Source organism: Cyanistes caeruleus, chromosome 13 (assembly GCF_971803275.1).
Source record: "Cyanistes caeruleus chromosome 13, bCyaCae1.hap1.1, whole genome shotgun sequence".
Classification (NCBI taxonomy): Eukaryota; Metazoa; Chordata; class Aves; order Passeriformes; family Paridae; genus Cyanistes; species Cyanistes caeruleus.
Window position 1 is genome coordinate 17,601,056 of NC_141713.1, and position 21,514 is coordinate 17,622,569.

The 21,514-nt window shown below is 42.6% G+C and overlaps 3 protein-coding genes and 1 long non-coding RNA gene across 11 annotated transcripts in view; 2 read left to right on the forward strand and 2 right to left on the reverse strand.

Moving 5' to 3' along the window:
- The window catches only part of SCAPER (S-phase cyclin A associated protein in the ER), a 133,171-nt gene extending 132,688 nt beyond the window's left edge, over positions 1-483 (reverse strand). The window contains exon 1 of one of the 2 annotated variants that reach the window (XM_086849343.1): positions 393-483. In XM_086849343.1, coding sequence (XP_086705469.1) covers positions 393-448 — 56 coding nt within the window. In that variant the 5' untranslated portion in view covers positions 449-483. Of the gene's footprint in view, positions 1-205 lie in introns of both variants that reach the window. The other variant, XM_023934234.2, reaches the window with a different exon arrangement.
- Positions 436-15,683, forward strand: RCN2 (reticulocalbin 2). 5 transcript variants are annotated; one of them, XM_086849415.1, is made up of 9 exons: positions 436-1,058; positions 3,715-3,835; positions 4,398-4,561; positions 4,981-5,208; positions 7,820-8,016; positions 10,430-10,531; positions 11,247-11,343; positions 13,020-13,162; positions 14,911-15,683. In XM_086849415.1, the coding sequence occupies exons 4-9, from the start codon at positions 5,130-5,132 to the stop codon at positions 15,061-15,063; spliced, it is 771 nt and encodes a 256-aa protein (XP_086705541.1). In that variant the 5' UTR covers positions 436-1,058; positions 3,715-3,835; positions 4,398-4,561; positions 4,981-5,129; the 3' UTR covers positions 15,064-15,683. The 5 variants fall into 5 exon arrangements, with proteins under 5 accessions (XP_086705541.1, XP_086705537.1, XP_086705538.1 ...); XM_086849411.1 differs by lacking the exons at positions 436-1,058; positions 3,715-3,835; positions 4,398-4,561 and adding an exon at positions 4,662-4,854 and having other exon boundaries at positions 4,981-5,086; positions 10,418-10,531; XM_086849412.1 differs by lacking the exons at positions 436-1,058; positions 3,715-3,835; positions 4,398-4,561 and adding an exon at positions 4,662-4,854 and having other exon boundaries at positions 4,981-5,086.
- LOC147650741 (uncharacterized) lies at positions 3,650-4,313 on the reverse strand. Its single transcript, XR_015275903.1, has 2 exons — positions 4,276-4,313; positions 3,650-3,815 (listed from the first exon to the last, which is right to left on the reverse strand). It is a non-coding gene; the product is annotated as an uncharacterized LOC147650741 (long non-coding RNA).
- A 49-nt stretch (positions 15,684-15,732) lies between the features above and the next one.
- Positions 15,733-21,514, forward strand: part of PSTPIP1 (proline-serine-threonine phosphatase interacting protein 1) — a 57,101-nt gene continuing 51,319 nt past the window's right edge. Inside the window, exons 1-6 of one of the 3 annotated variants that reach the window (XM_086849358.1) lie at positions 15,733-15,999; positions 16,289-16,335; positions 17,044-17,143; positions 18,438-18,634; positions 19,669-19,893; positions 20,865-21,099. In XM_086849358.1, coding sequence (XP_086705484.1) covers positions 21,067-21,099 — 33 coding nt within the window. In that variant the 5' untranslated portion in view covers positions 15,733-15,999; positions 16,289-16,335; positions 17,044-17,143; ... (1 more) ...; positions 19,669-19,893; positions 20,865-21,066. Of the gene's footprint in view, positions 16,000-16,245; positions 16,336-17,043; positions 17,144-18,437; positions 18,635-19,668; positions 19,894-20,697; positions 21,100-21,514 lie in introns of those variants that run through there. The other 2 variants (XM_023934237.2, XM_086849357.1) reach the window with 2 other exon arrangements.

Below are 21,514 nucleotides of genomic sequence, written 5' to 3' on the forward strand. Positions count from 1 at the left end.
TCAGCGCGGGTGCCTCTCCCCTCACACAACTCCCACTCTGGACGGGTGGGCCTGTACAGCCTAAAGGACCGGCGGGGTCACAAGCACCAGGATCCCCCTCAGCCTGAGTCCGAGGCTCCCCACAGGCAGTGCAGGAACGACGGGAAGGGCTGGCTCAGAAGGACAGCCCGTTTCCCCCTCACGGCACGGCCTGACCCACACCCACCGCTCCCGGTCGCCTGTAGCAACCAGGCTGTCCCTGCCCCGTCTCGCCGGGCCGTGTGGCGGAGCCGCCCGCCGGGGCAGAGCCCGGGGCTGTGGGGCTGAGGAGGGCCGAGGCCGGCCCGCCGCCATCTTCCCCGCGCCTCCCGCGCGCTGCCCGCTCTCGCCGGGCCCGCGCGCCGGCCACTCACGCTCTCCGCCGCGCCGCGCCGTCCCGCCCGCGCGCGTCCCGCCGCGCTGACGTCATCGCACCCCGCCGGCACCGCCCGCCCGCCGCCGCGCCTGCCCCGCCCGCCCGGCCCGCGCATGCCCGGCTCCCGCCGGTGAGGCGGTGCCCTCACCTCGCCTCACCTGCCCCACACCTCCCATCCGGCCCGCGCCGGGGCGGGCGGTGCCCTCACCTCGCCTCACCTGCCCCACACCTCCCATCCGGCCCGCGCCGGGGCGGGCGGTGCCCTCACCTAGCCCCACCTGCCCCACCCTGAGGGCGCCGCTGAGGCGATTCCCGCGGCCCCTCGGGCAGCGCGAGATCGGGGTTCCCCACAGCCTCTGAGGAAACGCTGGGGTGCGGTCACAGAATCAACTTGGTTGGAAGAGGCCTCTGAGATCATCGAGTCCCAGATATGACCGAACACCACCTTGTCACCTAGGCCATGGCGCCAAGTGCCATGTCTAGTCTTTCCTTAAACACCTCCAGGGACAGTGACTCCACCACGTCCCTGGGTAGTGTGTTCCAATGTCTAATCACTGTTTCTGTGAAGAAATTCCTCCAGATGTCCAACCTGAACCTCCCCAGGTACAGTCTCTCATCCTGTCATCATTGCCTGGGAGAAGAGACCCACCCTAACCTCCTGTCGGTAAGTTGTGGAGAGCGAGATGGTCCCTCTTGAGCCTCCTTTCCTCCTGGCTGAGCCCCAGCAGCTCCTGATGCTCCACAGCTTTCTCCAGCTCCATTCCCTCTGGACATGCTCCAGCCCCTCCATGTCTTCCTTGTTGTGAGGGGCCCAAAACTGTTTTCCAGGATTTGAGGTGTGGCATCAGCAGTTAGTTACAGCACAGACAGATGGTCACTCCAGCTGCCACACCGTTGCTGGTACAGCCGAGGTGCCATCAGTATTCTTGCCCACCTGGGCTCATGTTCAGCTGCTGTCAGCCTGACATGGCTCCCTGTGCCAGTGGGATACTGAGGTCATGGCAGTCAGCCCTCAGCATCCAGCCCTTCCCCACTTCCGGGAGCTGGGGAAAAGGGAACCGTAAATAACTCTGTGCAATACACAGGGTGTAGGTATAATATAGGCACCTAATCCTGGGGTGTAACACTGAGGTGTGATTTGGGATACTGCATCCAGTTTGTGCACTGTAGCTGGGGATGGGTGGGGCTTGTGAAGAGGCCAGCCTTCCTCATGGGGTCTGAGGCCTGGGAAATGTGATTTGTGAGGAATCAAAGGACAAGTGGAATCACATTAAGGCAAAAGAAGGCAAAAAGGGATGTAGGAGGAGTGTTCAAGCATGTAAAAACATGATGTGAAGAGAATAATCCATTTCCCTCAGTGTAACAGGAGTAGCGAGAAGAAAGAGGCCTAAATGATAACCTGGACAGCTCAGGTAGTCATCTCTACAACATTAAAAGTCCTGCAAGGATGGGAATAGATGGCTTGGGAGATCATACATGCTTCAGTCGGATCTGCAGCAGCAACATCTCTCAGAAACGATACATCACTCGCCTGTGGTTCAGAGCAGAGAGCTGAGCCATGAAGGTCCCATCCAAATCCCTCACACTGCCATCCTTTGATAATGCACTTATTATTTATCAGTCAGAGTTCTCACAGCTGCCTTCTCTGTGTGGCTGAGTGCCCTGATACTGTTGCATCAAATCCCACTGTTCTGGTTTGATGCCACATCAGACACAGCATTAGAAGAATCTCCTTTTATAACCTATTTCTTCAGATATTAATAACTGCACTAAATGCAAAGAGCTAGAAAAGCAGGTCAGTAACTTCTGCAGAGTATAAAATACTTTCTGCAGTCTTATGAAACAATTAGAACACCCAAGAACACACATTTGGGTACTATTAAAGAAAATTACTGTCACTTTGAAATCCAAACACAGGTTATTTAAATGTGATGATCTTTATAAATGAATTGCTGCTCAGTTTTTTCCCTTACTTAAGTCTATGGGCCAAAATCAACAACTTTTATATTGGAAAAAGGAAGGATAATCTTTGCAGGCAGGTCTTCACTAAACCATCTTATATGCAGCTTAAAATGTTGACATGTGGTAACAATAGAATTAGGGGAACATATCAAAATGGAAGTTTATCAAAATAAAGGTACTGTCAATCAATTCATTTTGACATGCATTAGAATAAAACAAATGAAGGCTTATTCAAGTCGGGCAGTGCTTCATAAAACTGAAATGTAGAAATGTCAAAAACTTACAGTAAACGCCAGATGGATAACTTCACTTGTTAGAAATAACTGTTCAGGAACTGATGTTTGTGCTGCTGGACAACTGCTCTCATGCTGACAGTCCAACAGATCTGATTTACACTTGCAGATCTCTCAGAGAAGTTGTGTCAAACATGACCTTCTCATATTTATTTTTTTGTGACCAAAAGAATGGCTCCAAACAGATTTTTAACAGACTACATGTGAATTGGTTTGAGGGAAAGGCAGGTGTTCCAGAAAAGTAAGGAAGCTCACCACATAAAAAAGTTTTTATACTGCAAGACTTGTATTCTGATTTAAAAAGAGCTTCACTGATACTCCCTTTTAACTTACAATAGTTACTCCCTTTTACCTAGAAATACAATACAATACAATAGATACTCCCTTTTAACTTACATAGCATTTGCTATGCACATGGTTAAAATAATGGAGAGAGCAGAAAAGCCTCTCTTTTTTCCCCCTGCATTCACACCAGAATGATCTTGAATTTTATTATACAACTGGTTTACCTGTGTGCTGGGAAGGGTCTGGAATGTATTTTGACATGGAGAAGAATATGATGTCCTCTGCTTTCCCTCTTGCTGAGACCCAGATTTTTTTCCTAATGCATAGGACAGAATGAATTTTGTAATAACAAATGTGGTCTTGCAAGTTGTGTAGGCACTGAAATGTCTAATCTGATACACTTGTCAACCCTTGAGATATGCAGCAAAGAGGTTTTTTGCAATGTTAGTAATGCAACAGACAAAGAAAACAAAGCATCTTGAGTGCTACTTCAGAAACGAATCAAATCTTATTTCTGTTTTGATTGCTCATAGGATTTCCTTTGTCTACACATGCCACAAGCAGTAGGACTTAATTCACATTTTGTATATGTGATTTATTAAATACTGATGGGAAATTTGACATTTAAACTAATAAAAGATATTAGACTTAACTCACTATTAGATTTTTTAATCGAAAGACATTTCTTACATAGGCAGGAAATTGCAATAACACATTTACTGATTTATTGCAGTATTTTATTCTTGTTTCTTCAAAATGAACTGTCGTACCTCTTCACAGTTGATAGAATTGGAGGTGAACTGAGAGCAGTCCATCGCTGTCACCACGGAAGGGACTGGACAGTGCAGCAACTTCTGTTACCTGGGGGCTCTGTTTAAACACTGTGTTTGTGAAAACACAGGTAGGTTAATCTCACTTCCTTCTGGTTAAAAGAGGAATGTTGAAAATACCCTTGTATTGAAAGGAGAAATAACAAATCTAATGATGGTCACGCATAAATCTCAACCCAGTAACAATGATTAATTTGACCGCAGTGGGGTCAGGATCAGAGCAATCCCAATTTCATATGACAGCTGTTAGGAATTATATTCCTGGGGAGGCCCCTGCTCATTTACTCGATGTATTTTCAGTTTGTCTGAGTGCCTCAATGAGGTTAAATTTATTTTACAGCTTTCTATTATCTGTGTTGAACAGTTATTAAAACTTGTATTGATCCACCTTATTAATAACACTTACAAAGCCTCGCTTCCCTTTCCCTTTGACTCAGAAGCATTACTTGTGAGTTGCACCCTTAAGCAAGACTAATGCTCGTTCCCTTTTTGGTATAAACCTTTGGCACACCTTATTTCCTGATCATCTTCCCCATGCAGTGTTTGTTGATGCTTGTCTGAAATTCTGGTAATCACAGAATATGCTGAGGGGACCCATCAGGATCATCCAGCCCAACTCTTTGTCCTGTGTAGGGCATCTCGATGGGTCCTCCTACCATGTCCAAAGGCTCCTCGAACTCGAGACTGTGGCAAGTCACTTCAGTCTGCCGGGCCTCACTGATGTTTAAAAGTTGGATAATTGCCAATATATCCTGACGATATTTGGTGCTTTCCGCTGGTAGACCAGAAAGGCCTAGGTGAGAGAGGCCCTTTCCCGAATCTCGACTGCTGTGCCTAAGTGACAAGGCCGCCCGACCCTCCGCCGCGGGCCCGACCCTCCGCCGCGGGCCCGACCCTCCGCCGCGGGCCCGACCCTCCGCCGCGCCCCCCGCCCGCCCCCGGCCCTCTCCCCGCCCCTCGCCGCGGGTCGCTCTGGGCGGGAGGCGCGATGCGGCCGCTGCTGCTGGCGCTGGGCCTGGCGCTGGCGCTGGAAGCGGCGAGCGGGCAGCACCGCGCCGAGTACGACCGGGAGGCGCTGCTCGGCGGGCAGGTGGGCCGGGGGCGGGCGGGGCCGGCCGCCGCTCCGGCGGGGCCGCGGGGCGGGCGCGCCACCCGGGCCGGGCCGGGCAGGCGGCCGGGGCCGGGCCGCTGACGGGGGCGCGTTGCTGTGCCGCAGGAGGAGGCGGAGGAGTACGCGCGGCTCAGCCCGGAGGAGCAGCAGCGGCGGCTGAGGAACATCGTGAAGAAGATCGACGCGGACGCGGACGGGCTGCTCAGCGAGGGTAACGGCGGGGGCCGGGAGGGCCGGGCTGCTCCGGGAGGAAAATGCGCTCTACCCATGACACAGCCCGTGACTCTTGTGCTGGGGAGAATCCCCGTGGAAAACATCACGATCCCTTCCACTGTGAGTTAGAAACACTGACAGGCTCATAGAGAGGCTATCTCAGTGTCTGAGGTTTCTGTTTGACTCGAGAAGAGACCACTGAGAGGGGACCTCACTGATGTACATAAATACCTTAAAGGAAGGGTGTCAAGAGGATGGAGCCAGGATCTGCCCGGTGGTGCCTTGGACAAGAGGCAGTGAACATAAACTCATGCTCACGAAATTCCACCTAAATATGAAGAACTTCTTTCCTGTGCAGAGATTGCGCATTGGCACAGATTGCCCAGAGAGGTTGTGGAGTCTCCCTCACTGGAGATACTCAAGAAGCTTCCGGACACAATCCTGTGCTATGTGCTCTGGGACGACCCTGCTTCAGCAGGGAGGTTGGACCAGATGACCCACTGTGGTTGCTTCCGACCTGACCCATTCTGTGATGGAAGGAGTGTAGCCAGCAAGAATTAGTGTAGGTCAGAGCAGTATCAAGTTGATACTTGCACTTGTCCTTTGCACTTTCATGTGCTCCTTGCATGTCTGAAGCTACTTGGAATCAAGAGGGTTTCTGTGTTTGTAATGCTGTTACATGCAAATCAGAGAGCAGGTTTAAGTTGGAAAGAAAGTACTGCAGCCATACTACTACATAGGTGTGCTTCAGTACCTGGTGACACCAAGTGACGTTGAAGGATCATATCTCATCATAATACAGTATAAAATGGCTCTTCCCAGACAGGTTTTTGTCAATCAGACTTAGGAACTCCATGGTAAACTCAGGCCTTCTCTCTCAGTACATCATTATGATAATTTAATTTTAAAACTTGTTATGAATTTTTTTTTGTTCTGTTGTGATTTTGAAAAAAGTCTCTTTTGTGCACACACAAAGCAAGCAAAATCCTTGGTCAAATGCCAGAACAGTAATACTTCATTAAAAGTGTACTAAACATCAGGAAGCTTTCTAAGTGAGAGAACAAAATGAAATTTTAAAGTCATGATCGTTTGAATGCCCTTCACTTTATGCCTTTCACACTGAATGTAGTCAACTGCACCCTGATTTCAGTGTTCCTGCATGGACTGTGTAGAGGTGAGATAGTCTGTAGCTTCAGCAGGATGGCTAATCCCTGTCATATACCACAGAAAGCTCACAACATGAAGGCTTTAAGGGAAAAAGTCTGTATAAAGTATAGGAATTCCACCCATACTCCTTCCTTATGGTGTATATACTGCATCTGTTTCTCAGTCTAATGAAAACTTGCCTTCCTTTCACTTCCCAAAGGTAAAACTCACACTGGAATGTGGTTCTACACTAAGAAACTTCTGGTACTGAAGCTTTTTGAGCTCAGTTATTCCTGTGTACTGCAAAACTCTTGAGAACATTTTCCGTATTAGTGGTGCCTCCATTTGGAGGCTGACAGTGAAAGAAGATGAAATATATTAATGCTGCTTTTCTGATGCTGGAGTATTAAGTATTCATGGCACTGGACATTAAGTGTGGTCATAAGGCTGTGCCTCACACCTTAAATGCTGGGAAATAAACCATTAATTAATGGTGCCCATCTTTAAGAAATCATGTTGTAGTTTCTTGTAAGGCAGTGCTGGTTTGTGCACAAGCCTTGTTGGCACACACACCTCTGCACGTTCAGTCAATTCACAGAATCTGATAGCAAGCTGGTCCCTTTGCTAACATAAATTCAGTATTCAATATGTATTTTAAAAATCCTTTGCTGCTTTTCAAGGGTATTTAAATAAACCTAATAAAGTTGTATTAACACCTCTGTCCAGGATAAGATACTTTAGTATTTAAAAAATGCTGTAAGATTTTTCTATGTCAAAGTAGTGATTTCTGTAGGACTTTTTATTAGTCATCATGACTCTTCAGAGCAAGATTTCACTTGAGTTGATTAAGATGTATAATTTTTGCAATGTGGAGGAAGATGTTTTTCTCTTTCAAGCACCTGAAATAGCTGAGCGATACTGGGAGAATATGTTCTCCCAATCTTCTCTAAATGAAGTAACTTCAATGTATTTCTGCCAGTTCATTGGTATATGAAGTTTTATTTCTTTTAGCTACATTTCTATAAAAACAAGCAGCTAAAAAACCTTTTCAAACTATGTGAGGCTTGTTTTCAGCCCCAAGTAAAGGGAAAAGAGCTCTACATAAATAGTTAATATTTTATTTTGGGTAATTAAGGCAGTGGTGCTAAATTAAGTTTTATATCAGTTTGTGGATTTTTCAAAAGAAACCCCAGAGTAATGGGAAACTGTTTTTTGGGGTACCAAATTGCATTTAAAGTTGTCCATCTAAACCATACTCAGCATCATTTCCATGAAGGTCTGGAGAAAAAAGAAATGATGCTATAGTGTTGATTTCCTTCAGATTTGAAAAGACAAGGCCACATAACCATTAACAAATCCCCTGAAGTCTGTAGCTGTGATCTATTCCCTCATTCAGTTACCTTGGAAAAAGGCACAGCATGGAGCAAACAGACTGGTTTGCTTTAAGTAACCTCTTGCTTATATGCTTTCATCTGAATTGCAAAGTGTATTCCAGACAGAATAGATCTGTGGGATCTTCACAGTTTTTATGCTGCAGATGATTCTGATTTTCTTTATTTTATTATATTTTTAATGTTTTTCACAGATGAGCTGAGCTCCTGGATACAGCAGTCTTTTAAGCATTATGTTACACAAGAAGCAAAGCAACACTTCAGTGACTATGACAAAGACGGTGATGGATTGGTGTCTTGGAAGGAGTACAACTTGCAAATGTATGATCGTGTAATTGATTTTGATGAGGACACTGTCCTGGAGGATCAAGAGGAAGAGTCATTTCGCCAGGTAAAATGTTTCAGCAGCAGCTCCAGTGAGCTGTTGGCCAAAGGCAGCAATATTTGTTTATTGTGACAGAACAAGATGGGTAGAGAAAGCAGAGCAGCTGGCATATGTTTAACACTTTGTGCTAGCTGAGTTAGGGGAGTAATTAAAGGAAAGTAGTGGAGTATTAAACCTGCTACTGACAAAATAAGGACACAATGAAATGGTACCTCCTGAGTGTATTTTGCTGGCTGAGTGGAGCATAAGTCTATTGAGAGTCTTACAGCAGAGCATGGTCTCCAGCCACCATCTTAAACCCAGGCTGCAATCCACTGGGTGAAGTCTGCAGCCCAACAGGGTCCTGCCCTCAGCAGGGACCAGCACCACTAGGGCTGGAGCAGAAGGAAGTTCTTTAATCCCTTGGTTGCACTGTTCAAGCCATTCTTTCAGTTACTGCTCAAGCACTCAGTGTGGGCTGTCAGTAGTGCCTACTGTAACATTGCCTGTCCATTAGAGACTCACAGAGAAAGCCATAGCATTTCAAACAGTTTTAAGCAATGAAAATGCAACTCTCACAGCTAAAAATGGATGTTTAAATACAGAAGTTGTGTATGAGTCATGTCATGAAAGCAGATGCTTAAGTGGGGAAAGAGGCAAGAGAGGCAGGGAGAAAAGGTTCACCAAGAACCACCACATAGCAAAACTTGTTTCCTTTCAAGTTCCACATTTATAAATACGTGTAAATATTTCCCAGGAAGAGAATAAGTGTGTTTTTAGACTGTTCTGACCAGAGGTTTATTTTTTCTGTGAGGATTGCTTTGTCTGCTTCTAGTAAAGTAGTAGTTGATAATATGTTAGCAGAAATGAAACTAATATAGTGAACAAAGGATTTTACACATTGAAGAAACAAACTGTAAAGCTTGGAATGTCACATAACTGAATAATTACATAGCTTTTAAATACCACAAGACTTCCAGAGGAACTTCCTGTCAAAATATTGATACCATGTTTGACACATTGCCATCAGAGATACATAAAGAGCTATAGATATATAAGCTGGGGTAGAACTGCTTGCTTATGTTATGACTTAACTGCTTGCTGGATTTTCCTGCCTGCTGACTTCTCCAACGTGGATTGTAAATGAGCAGCATTGTACAAGCATCACAGATCAGCCACCTTCAGCATTTTCTTTACATTTGCAAATTAGTAGTCCTGCTCTGATCAAGATGGAAGAGTAAAACACAGTTTAGAATTGACATTTACCAGAAGGTGGCGGCCTTGTTCATCACTTCCCAAAAAGCCCTGGAAAACTTACATTCTCCCTCAATGATTCAAGCTTACATTGCAGTATAGTACTTTCTGTAATCCTTCTGGATTGCCTTCCTAGTTAAACTCCTAGCTAAGGTCAGCTTTTCTCTAAGAGGGCATTTAACTATTTTGCAGAATAGTTAAGATCTTACACTTTATTTGTTAAATGTTATGCTCTCTGTTCATCAGGTTAGCCTGAATTTGAGAGGAGTGTCAATAGGTAAGATATAAACCAGAAGTGCAATTTCAAACAGTTATTTGTAAAGTGTTTATGATCTCTAATTTGCTGGCTACTCCCGTATCCAGATCACTCACACTGATAGCACAGCTCAGGATCCCTAAGGATGGGATTCCAAGATTTTTATAGTTCACACCATGTGTAGTTTGAGCAGACTTTGGTTGTCAATGGTGTGGGTCTGTATTTTGTCTAAAGAGATTGTACAGAATGAAACAAGAAAAAAGTAGGAAATCTTTTCACGTCTGGAAGACAGAAATACGGAGTGCAAGACATTCAGAATGAGAACTTGCCTGCTTATATCAGACACTCTTTCTTAATGGCATACTTAAAACAGGCTAGAGAAGTGACTTCTGTTTAAAATGATCATCTGTAATGGACAGCAGTCCTGTAGTAAATGAATCTGGCCTTAAAATGGCTTCAGAAAAGACATTTTACATACATGATCTTTCAAGATCTTCTCTAAACTGCAGACAGCCCTTGACATAAGATGTAGATCCAGAAAATTAAGTGTCTTTATAATGTAAATTTTGGAATTTGCAATGGCTGCCATTAATTATAATCATTGTACTCCACTTTGTTATTTTGGGAATTGGTGACTTTTAGAAAAGGATGCACATATCAAAATAAGAATTCTTGGTCTTTTCATTATCTCTCTTCAGTGTGTTTTAAATGGCTCCTTAAATTGAAAAAAACAGGGTTTTTTTGTGATTCTTCGAATAAGACCATCTCAATTAAAACTGTTGTTCTTGGTGAAAATTTAACATCAGTATAATATGAGTAGGTAATGTGAAACAGTTAATATTCTAATGAGCTTAAGCCAGCTACTGTTATGTTGTTTTTCCTTTCCAGTAAGGACTCTAACTAAATCTATTTTCTAAGCTTCATTTAAAGGAGAAAAAACGTTTTGAGAAAGCTAATAGAGATGATGTTCCTGCTCTAAATGTGGATGAATATATTGCATTTGAACATCCTGAAGAAGTGGAGTACATGACGGTAAGATTTAGGGGAGCGTCTTTATCAGCCTGAGTGTGTAGGTCTTTTCAATGTATGTCCTTAGCCCCAGTACCACAGGAAGTGGAGCAGTTATAGATATGGCTTGGACACCCCAAATTAAAAACCAGGTAATGTCTTGTGGATCCAGTGCTGGAGGTCAGGAGCTGGAGCAGAAGTTTAGTGCTTTTCTTTGAAATCTGTTGCAAGAACCAGGACAAATATCCCCAGCTTTGGGGACTGGACTGACTTAGCCACCTCTCAGCTCTGTTAGGCTACAAATCCATCAGTGAGATTTTAGCTTTTGGTTTTGGCTCTCTGGTGGACAACAGAGACCAACCAGTCTTCTAACAATTCAATTAAGTTGCAAAAATGCAAATTAGTGAATCTAGCAGATGAGAAAAGTAAAATGAGATGATTTAACTTGGTACATATTCATGTTTCTCAGCTGCTTTGCAGTTTTGAGTTGTGTTGAAGGATTCCAGCTCTATGGACACTTTTCAGATTTGGTTTTCATGAAATCTGACATTCGAAACTCCTAAGGACAGATCTGTTTTATTGCATAGGAAGCAATTACTGCAGTAGTCTGCATAAAACAAAAGAAGATTGGAAATGAGGGAGCCTTTCATTTAAGGAATATGTCATTGCTCTAAAATGATTCAGTGCTGTTTCTCTTGATCATGAGTTGCTAATTTCACTCTTTGTATGTATACAAAAGGATTTTGTCATTCAGGAGGCTTTAGAAGAACATGATAAAGATGGTGATGGATTTGTTAGCCTGGAAGAATTCCTTGGTGATTACAGAAGAGACCCAAGTAAGGAAAAAAGGGAAGGGGCATGAAAGAGGGATCTAACAAAAGCTTTTGGAATGGGGAGAATTGGATTCACCTTTATTTCCAGCTTTTCACTCTTACACCTACAGATTCCGAGTAAGATTTTCTGTCTGGGCATTTTCTGACTGTTTTCTGGAACTGGGCATAGTAGACTCCTTGCTTCAGTCTGCCCCATGTGTATTTGGTGGTTGTTTGTGTGTAGCCCATTTCACAGTTTCCTTGCAAGTTGCTTCTTATTTTCTGAAAGACTGATGCAAATTCCTGACCACAAAGGATGCAGCTGAAACAAGGTGCAGCTGTATTTGCCAGCTGAACACATCTGCAGATCCAGCTAGCAGGAATGTGAGGGTAAACTGCCCTGGCCTTGATCAGCCTGAGCAGGCAGCTGCCAGCCTTGCTTTGGAAGGACTGAGCTGAGTGTGTTGTGAGAAGGGAGGGAGGGAAAGTGTGAGGAGTCATTTCACTGTTCCAGGTATCAGAAATCTGATTGCTGCCTTCACTCTTTGGTTTGTTTGGGTTTGTTTTTTTCCAATCTTGCCCTTCCTTAAACTTGATCTCTTCCTTCTTTGACAAGAAGGACACTTACCTGATGCTTATGCTTATCAATATTTCTCAATGAATATTTCACACACTGTATTTGAATTGCTTAAAGTTAGGGCAAATCTTCCCATTCTAAAAAGCCCACAAAAAACCTTCAGTTTTGTGGAAAGTCTGCTTGGCCCAAAGAATTGTTAATTCTGAATGGCATCCTAGCTGGGGGGAATTGTGTAAGCCACATGAGAATATGGAGAACCAGGGGAGTAATCTGTTTTTCTACACTCTAATCAGCCACCTGGAATTTCATGTTTTATAACCATCTTTGATAGAGCCACTAAAAACAGCAGATCTCTGATGCAGCTACAGGGTTCTGTATCTTTTTCCAGATCTAATATGAAAGAAAGCTTTTCCAAGCCAGTCTATAAAAAGTTGTTGGAAAGGAGTGAAATTGTTGCAGTAATAGAGAAGATAACAGCTTCGTCATTTCAACTTGTTAGCAAGACTTGAGAATCAGTTGTACAAACTACTTCAGCTTTTCTCTCCTGCAGATAGTGTTCCTCAGCACTCTTTAAAATGACTAATTGGCTGCTTGGGGACTCTGATTTCATAATTAGCTCATGGTTTGGGGCAACAGTGTATGGTGAGTTGTGACATAAAGGGAAAATCTTGCAAAACCAAATAGAAAGGAAGGAGAGACTTAACTTTTTCTTCTTTAATAATAGAATTGTAATTATTTTTAACTGTTACTTACCTGCTTGTGATACCTGCTACTTTTGACTTTCATAAGGCTTAGAAAGCCAGTTCATGCTTGTCTGCAGTGTTTATAATTTTGATGCATTACTTCTCAATTCCTTGAAGAGTTAAGGCCAAGTCTAAGATTGCTGTAGGCTGCAGGATGCAATGCCTGTACATCGGGCAAATATAAAACAAGTGTGCAAATAAATACTGACAGTATATGAAATTGCTTTCCACACTTTCCTCTGCCCATTAAGGTTTGTTTTTATTTAGTGACATTCTAGGTTATGTTTTATGAGAATAAGTTAATTTCCTTAGGAGAAAAGATTAAAATCTCTGCTTTAAAGTGAAGAGTGGCTTTAAATTTGGTAATTGTGTCTTACTAGCTGCAAGGGAAGACCCAGAATGGATACTGGTTGAGAAGGACCGGTTTGTGAATGACTATGACAAGGATCACGATGGAAAACTCAGCCCTCAAGAGCTGCTGTCTTGGATAGTACCCAACAATCAGGGTATTGCACAAGAGGAGGTTCGTGGTTTGACTGCTGGTTAGGTTTTAATTACTGCAGGAGAATTTTGAAGGATCACACCAAAATGAGAGAAGCATTCAGATTTATCATGTCTTAGTTACTGAAAAATATTATCAATAGATCTTTGCATATATTTTAAACTTCTTTTCATTTTGACATGGAATGCAGATTCTTTAACTGCATTAGGCAAATGCAAAGTTTCTATTAATTGTGTAAATGTTTGTAAATTAACAAAGTACTTTTGTACATGTTTAAATAGCTTATCTGCTTTGACTCAAGGGTACAGAATTTTAATAAGTAATTTTTTAGTTGTAGGTAAACCTAATGATATGCACTACCAAAAGAAGCTACATAATTTTGAAATAAGAAATTGATTGTAATTCTTTTAACTGGATAAATCATCATAATTTGTAGAACTAAAAATTTGTTATAAGTACAAGAAAATGGAAGTACTCTGTGATTCAAGATGATATAAAGCAAACTTTGATGATACTAATTAAAATGGTTTAATCAGGGGTAGAACAGCATAATAGCTTTTAAGTGGATTCTCATTTTAGCTTATTTTTTTGTGGCAGTTTCCAGTCCCTGACTACGTTGGAGAGGATTTTTGCCTTTCTTCTAGTAACTTCTCTCCATGTCTTTGTTTTACCCTGGAGGATTTTAGTGTTCAGAATGGCAGGAACACCAGGTTTTCCCATGGCCTCCTGTTCCTGGGGAAAAGAGGCACCTCCCTCTGTCAGGCACACAGCCCATGTGCTCCTCCCTGAGCTGCCACATGTGCCCCGCTGGGCTTTGGGACAGGAGCTGCCCCTTGGTGGCAGCAGCAGCCCTGCCATGTGGGACCTTGTCGGCTGCTGAGCTGTTCTGGGAGCATTTCTGTAAATGGGTATCTGTGAGGCTTTGCATGGCCTTTCCTGGCTGTGGTCAGTTCTTAGCTGACAGCAATAGCACTGTTGTGACATGAACTCTATGTGCTGCTAAGTTGTGCCTGTGTTGGCTTCCTTGGTTTGGGTTTTTTTTTAGCTCTTAGCTTTCAAATTTTGGCTTACAGCGAGGCCATGCTGTAGTAATAGCTCAATCCTACAACTAATAATTTGTTTTATTTGTTTCTCTAATGTGCTATTTTTTTTCCCTTTAGGTAGTATAAAGGCTTAGCAAAGTCACCTGTCATAAAGAGAAGGTAGCATTGATTTCAGTCATAAAATGCTGTTTGAAGTCAGAGTATCACACTTCCATTTTGGCATTTCAGAATAACTTGAGAAACCTGGTAGCTAAATAACATAAAAATAGAAAAAATACTATCTATTCCATTTTCAGGAATTGACATGTGTTTGCCAAAATGTTTGTCATATTAATCTTTCAGCTTTTGCCATGCAGAGTGCTTTTAAAATCCCCTTGGCTGACGTTAGTCTCTGTTATTTTTGGCTCAGTTACATTGAGCCAAACCAATCAGGAAAAGTAGGAACAGAAGGATTCTCTAAATCACTGTATTTGTAGATGTTCAGCAAATGAAAACAAAGTCCATGTAGTACCAGGGCTCTATTTCTCAGAAATAAGAGGTCCAGTAGAGCTTCTGCCCAGCCTGTTAGCTTTGAACTATGAAATACTGGTGAATGAGCTACAGCTAAAATATTCTGCAATCGGTTCTTCATTTTACTGCTAAACTGCCTTCTTTTTGTAATATATAAATAATCAAAAATCAGAATTGTTGTAACTTGGTACATATGGTGGTCTGTTTCTTTTACAGGCTCTGCACCTCATTGAAGAGATGGATTTGAATGATGATAAAAAACTTTCTGAAGCAGAAATTCTTAAGAACCAGGATTTGTTTCTTAACAGTGAAGCTACAGATTATGGTAGGCAGCTTCATGATGAACGTTTTTACCATGAAGAACTTTAGGTTATTTATTTTGTAATCTCTTTTCTTCCCTTTCTTTCATTTGGAGCTTTTGTTAAAAGCACTCATCAGCTGCATTGCAAGTTTTATGCTGTAATTACAGTACACTAATGTTTGTGTAAATAATTTGCATTCAAAATTTAATTGCCCTCCTGCAAACTTCCTGGGCCTCTTCTAGTCTTCAAAATTAATCTGAAATATAATACTTGCTATCAAAATTCTGTAGTGTTGGGAAATAAATTACTTCAGGGTAGTGCTGTATTGTGAAGAGTTGTTCTACTGTACTTGAAGAAAATGGAGAATCTAGATGGTTCTGAAAGAATGCAAAATATAGTAACTGAGACTACTATTTTTCTAATCAATTAAATTAGGGCAGAGTGTGGGGAAAGTGGGGGGATGTTTAGAGTTCGTATTAACTGTGTGTTGTTTAATACCTTTGGAGAAATACTTAGATAAATGCCTCAGTTGTTTAAGAGGTTTCTACTTGATTTTGAATGGTTTCTATTTTTACATCTATAGACAATTATTTTTAATGTACAGTTGTAGAGCATTAGCAATACAGTTGTATTTTACTGTATCAAGACCCTCTTCATTTGTTGGATTAAAACTTAAAATGTTCTATCTTTCTGTGTCTTGTATGTTTATTTCTTACCTTTATGTCAACCATAGCAGCTCCTAGAGACATGAGCAATGTGCATAATGTCCAGTGACAACAATTTTGGCTCTATCAACCAGAGATGTGTCATCTTATCTGGCTGCTAAAGAATATTCAAAAAGAAGCAATGTGTGCATTTAGCATTTTCTGGACAAGTTTGCAAAAGCAATTGTGTTCATTCTTTCATTTGTGGTATATGGAAAGCTAAAGCATCAAGGCATTACATAAATAATATTTGCAGTAATATTAACTCTAAAAGTTAACCTCAGCTGAAAGCTCCACAAGTGAGTGCTGTCCCATTTTGTGATTATTTGAAATAGTCTGAGGGGTTAATGGCACTACACATTCAGTGTAGGAAAGTCCAAGTATTCATTTCTGTCTCCTGGAAAGAAATGAGCTGATTATTCCAGGCAAAGCCAAAGCCTCACAGAACAGCTTGTGTGGAGTGTGTTGGGTTTTTTTAATTCCTACATAAATAACTCTTGTAATGCTCTCACAATGTCCTCCTTGACTGTTTTCCTTCCTCCCAGCTCTATTGAGTACAAGCAGCTAGTTCTGCCTTGTTTTTCCCAGGATACCGCCTCTTAAGTGTGTTCAGAACAAATGGAATTCCTTTTGGGGTAAGTGCTGATGCGTCACCAGTAGAAGGTTCAGAATTCTGATCCAGAGCAAAACCATATACACTATATTTTTAGATATCATAGTAATAGAAATTCAAAACACTTTTTTAACTTTAGTGGTTGGATTTTTTCTACCCATGTTTTATCTATGTCTGTTCCTTGGGAATATGAGTACAGCTCTTGCCATAGTGGTGGTGAGGTGTGATTTAAAAAAAAATAAAGTCTAGTAAATCCAGTGTGCCCTGGAATATTAAAACAAACAAAAAAAATTATTAAATAACTGGCAATGTTTCTACATGAGCACACATGCAGAATATTGGCTCCAATATGCTGAAGGAAGCTAAAGTGTTGCCTCCTGTGATGCTAAACAAGTCATTACTGCTGAAGAAAGGACATTTGGTCCAGAGGCAGACCTGCTGCAGATGATATGTTTGGGACACAGATCCAAGGGTCCTTTTCAGACATAGAAATCTCAGCAGCACCAGCATTGCCTGTTTGGCTAATCAATGTGCAGTACTTGCAAATGAGTAGTGATTTGCTTTGAATAAAGGCATGGAGAAAACCAGTGTTTTGATAAAGCATTCAAAAGGTGTTAGAGAAATTAAAAACATCTTCCAGCAGGTACCTGGATTTATGACAAGAAAAGGGGGATAAAACCTCAAATAATTTAATTTTCTGTTTCACAAAGTACTTCTACTTTTCTCCCAGGAACAACCCGATCCTGCTTGTGCTATTCAAGGCCCCGATGACACTGCACTTTTCCACAGTTCCCTTTTTCTTTTTTTTTGCTTTTGAAACATTTGAAAGGGTAAGGATAGTTTAAAGACATAACAAGCACAAAAAAACCCCACATTTCTATGATACAATTTTCTTATATGCAAAGTATCACAATGTTAATTCTAGAGGAAATCCATTCATGTTCTTTATGATTATGGCAAAGACTGATGATCTTTTGCTTGGGTAAAAGCAGAACAGGATCCACCTTTCAGTGATGGCCTCTATTAGAAACTGCTATAAAATGTTAGATAAGAGGTAAGAACAGAGCCTGTGCAATTAATCTTTATAGTAATTATGGATTTTGCTAAAGCAGAACACTAGCAGGACTGTCTTGCACTGTGAGACTGCTTTTGGAAGGCCTTTTCAGCAGTTCCCTCTAACAGGAGCAGAGGGAGTTACATTTCAGAGCAGAGCAGGGCCCTGGTGTGGGGTCTCAGCCGTGCTGAAGCAGCCTCCAGCCACAGCCACGATGGCCCAGAGTAGCTGGAACAAACCAAGCCAGGTGTTCAGAGGCTGCAGCTTTTGTTTCCATGGGAACAGAGACTGGCTCCTCACAGAAGGCAAGGTGATTTCAACATTTTTAATGGGTATGATTGGGGATAATTTGCAAGCCCCTGACATTCCCTGCATGGAAATTCCGAGATCCATTTGTATGAAATTAGAACAGCAGGCATAGCTGAACTGTGTCTGTTTTAGCTGTGGTTTTCCTCTGGCAGTGGTTTCCTTGCTGCTGCTGTCCCCAGGCTGTGGGACTCTGACACCAGAGGCTGGGCTGTTGGAGTTTGGACATGGCTCCCTGCAGCAGTTGTTTGGGAGCTGTATCTCAGATGTAACCATTCTGGAAGCTGGGAAGGGCTGCACCAGTGCCTTCCAGTCTTCATTGGCATTTCCCAAACCACCTTTCCAAGGCACCACAATATACCCAAGGACTTGTGAAAGTTACAACCAGCTCAACACCAGGATCAGCTGAGTATTCAGCATTTCTTTATCTTCTGCTTTAATACTTTTCATAGACTCCCTCATCCTCTTGCTACGTAGAATAAAAGGCTTACTGTCTATTTGATCAGACTCCCCAAAATCAGAAACATTTCCTGTGAAGAATGTCTTGCTCAGCATCCTGGATGAGCACAAAAATGTTTGTAGATACTATTTTCATATTTTGCCTACTGCCAAATCCAAATATAAAAATAAAAAGCTTTGTTCAAAGTAATATATAGTTACAAATTAAATGAAACTTCCATTCTAAAGAATGAGAAAATTTGAGAGCTTTAAAAACTTTTTTATTTTTTTTTTTAAGTCAGACTTATCCTCATTTTTCATTACAGAATAGATTCAAATGGTACATTCTGCTGCCAAACAATTTAATTTGTGGGATAAAAAACCCTCAGGAAATGTGTTCTTGGCCTTATCAAACAGAACACCTGATTTTTAACCTCTAAGAGCGGTGGTGGAAGGAGATGCAGTGGCTGTCAGGAAAGTGGCTCCTTGTTGACACTGCTGGATTTCTGAGTGAACCTGTCAGGTCAGGCTAAAATCCCCTTTAAAAGAGTGAGAAAGGGCAGCTGAAGGGCCCTGCAGGTGTCCAAAGCATCCTGACAAATCTCAGCCCCTCCCTTGCCCACTGAAATGCTGTTTCTTGGTCCGAAAATAGTGACATTGCTTTTGCAGGGGGAATTGCAGGATGCTGAGGGAGTTTCAGTAGATGGCATCACAGCATTCACAGCCTAGAGAGGTTCAGTGATTTTGCTCCCTGCCTCAGCCCCACAGAGCTCCCTCCCAGGCTCAGCCTTTCCACACTGCACGCAACTCTGGCCACACATCAAGATACTAACCCAGTCCTGTGATACAGCATTTCAGAACTGGAGGCCTTGATGTCCTCTACTCTGACAGCTCATCGAAGTACCTGAACTGGAGACCTGGTCTGGGCTATTCTGAGAAACTCACCCACAGCACAGAGTGAACTGCCCGTGCTGATGGTGTTTGAGAGAGAGCATCCCTGAGAGCTGCTGGGGAGGTGACTGTGCTACACCAGAGCTCTTGGGTGGGATGGATGCAGGCACAGAGCCCGGCCTGAGGTTCAGTCAAATAATTGGCTTTGTGGCTGGAGGCCAAACTAAAAATAACAGAAAAGTAGCATATCATTTTAGAGGCCTAAAATGCACTCAATGCATTTTTATGAACCCCAACAGCAGCAAAGATGGTTTCAAAACACAGCTGTAACTTGGAAATAGTAACAGGAAACATTTAGGTTTGGAAGGACTGAGATAAAACACTCTAAAAAAGATCCTTTTCTTTTTTTGCATACAGATCAAGTAGGACTAGTGCCCATGCCCTCAAAATACATTTTTCAAGAAATTTTCCCTTCTGGGAGAAAGCTTCACTCCTTTCTCTTCAACCCTGTCTGCAAGTGAATCCTCACATTTCTCCTTCTCCCACTCTAATGCAATGATGCTTTCTTCCTGCTATACCTCTGACTCTTCAGACTCTTGTTTGTCCTTGTCTGCTTGCACTTCATTTTCCCTCACAAATTTCCTGTACACTCCCTGTCTTTTTCAGACGATCAGGAAGGAACCTTACAAATTCTTTAAAACACCAGCTACAAATTGCCCATGGAGTGAGTGGGGGTAACTGCAGGCCCCAGCTGCTGCAGAGCTCTCTGAGCAGAGCCCCAAGAAGTTGCAAGACTTCCCCACTTTGGAATGATCTGCCCAGGGGGAGCTGCTGCTGTGCGACAGCAGGAAAACAGCAACACCCAGAGCAGCGTCAGTCGGTTGGAGATCAGTAAGTCCTGATGTGTTCTTGCTGTGGACAAACAGCTTTTGCATAGGAAACCACCACAGGACTATTTTTCTTTTTTTTTTCCTACACCCCAAAAATGCCAGTGAGTATTTGAAAGCAGGTATTTAAGAATGCTCAACCTCACCTGGAGGACAAGTGCTTTGGAGAGGGTTTCAAGGAAGCTTTAGAAGTGTTACCCTGTGATCAGGTATTTGCAGCTATGTTAAAACAACTGGAAGAGCTGATTTGAGACACTGCCTGAAATACCTGGTGTCAAGGGATGCTGGGTGTGGTCTGGGTGCTACTGCTTCACTGGTCTGTGAGGCTTCACTCAGGTCCTGGTGCTAACAAACACTCAGCTCTCTTCTTTTTCAAGACTTTGGATTTTACTTCTAAATTTCACATATCTTGCACATTCATATGAGGGCATGCAAATCAGAAGTGTTCTCTATATTGACATCCAGGTATCTAAATGTGTGCAGACACCTGCACACTTCTCAGAGTTCTTAATTTAACCTGAGTCCTGAAAAGTCTTTTCAGCTGCAAAATGCAGCTTTGAGCTAAGCTTCCTGTGTGCAAAGGCATGGGCCTCTGCCAGCCCCAGAAGGTGCTGCAGAAATGGGGCACCTATGTTTCTTTTGCTTCTTTTTCTTTGCAAGACCACAGCATTAGATAATAGCTTGTCTCTGTACTGTGCTAGTTTCCTTTGCACTGTGATTGTTCTCTCTTCTTGCAGCTGATCAAATCATATCATTGAACTTAGTGCCTTTTTTTCCCCTCCTCTCTATTTTTTTCCTGTCTGCTCACACACACACCCATGGCAAGGAGCAGCCTGACACCATTTGACATCTCTTTGCTTCCTCATTTCAATATTAACTGTTCACCAGAAGAGAAACAGGTTTGGGATGTGGGTGCTGAGCACTTGCATGTCTCTGTGTGTGAGCAACAGCTCTTTTGCCCTCTGTCCCTCACAGCCACAGGTCATTTCTCCGAGTTGCCTGGAACAGCCCCATGCTATTGGCAGCAGCCTGACTTCAGGAGGGACAGGTCTGTGGATGTGCTGCACTCTCTGCTTGGGCTGGGGTGCAGTGACAAGGCTCAGAGCTGTGCCTGCTGCCGCTCTCACCCCACAACAGACCTGCTGAAGGATTCCTACCCCTCCACAGAGCAATAATAATGACCCAGCTGCAGTTTAAAGATGCTTTTTGGGTAAGTAAACATTTACTATGTGTTTCCTATATTCAGTGTATCTGTATTTTAAATTCTTTTTAAAATACAGCTTCATTCTATATATAGCTTAAAACTAATTTAATGATGATCTGAGTTCTAAATTTAGTTTAGTAAAAATCCAAATTTGTCTCCAAGCAAAATCTTAGTGTTTGATACTGTAAGTGATCCTGGGCAGAAGGATGCAGTGTAAAGAATATATCCAGTCCCCATAAAATCACTGACATTCCCAATTCCTAGGCAGTGCTAGGGCCAGAAACCGCTTTTGAAAGGGACATGGATTTGTCTGTCTCACTGTGCTGAGTACCTGCTTGCAGTGAGTGTCCTCAGCTCTACCAGTGGCTCCCAGAGCAGGTGAGCTGTTGCTAATTATAGGCTGAATTCCCTCCTGTTTGCT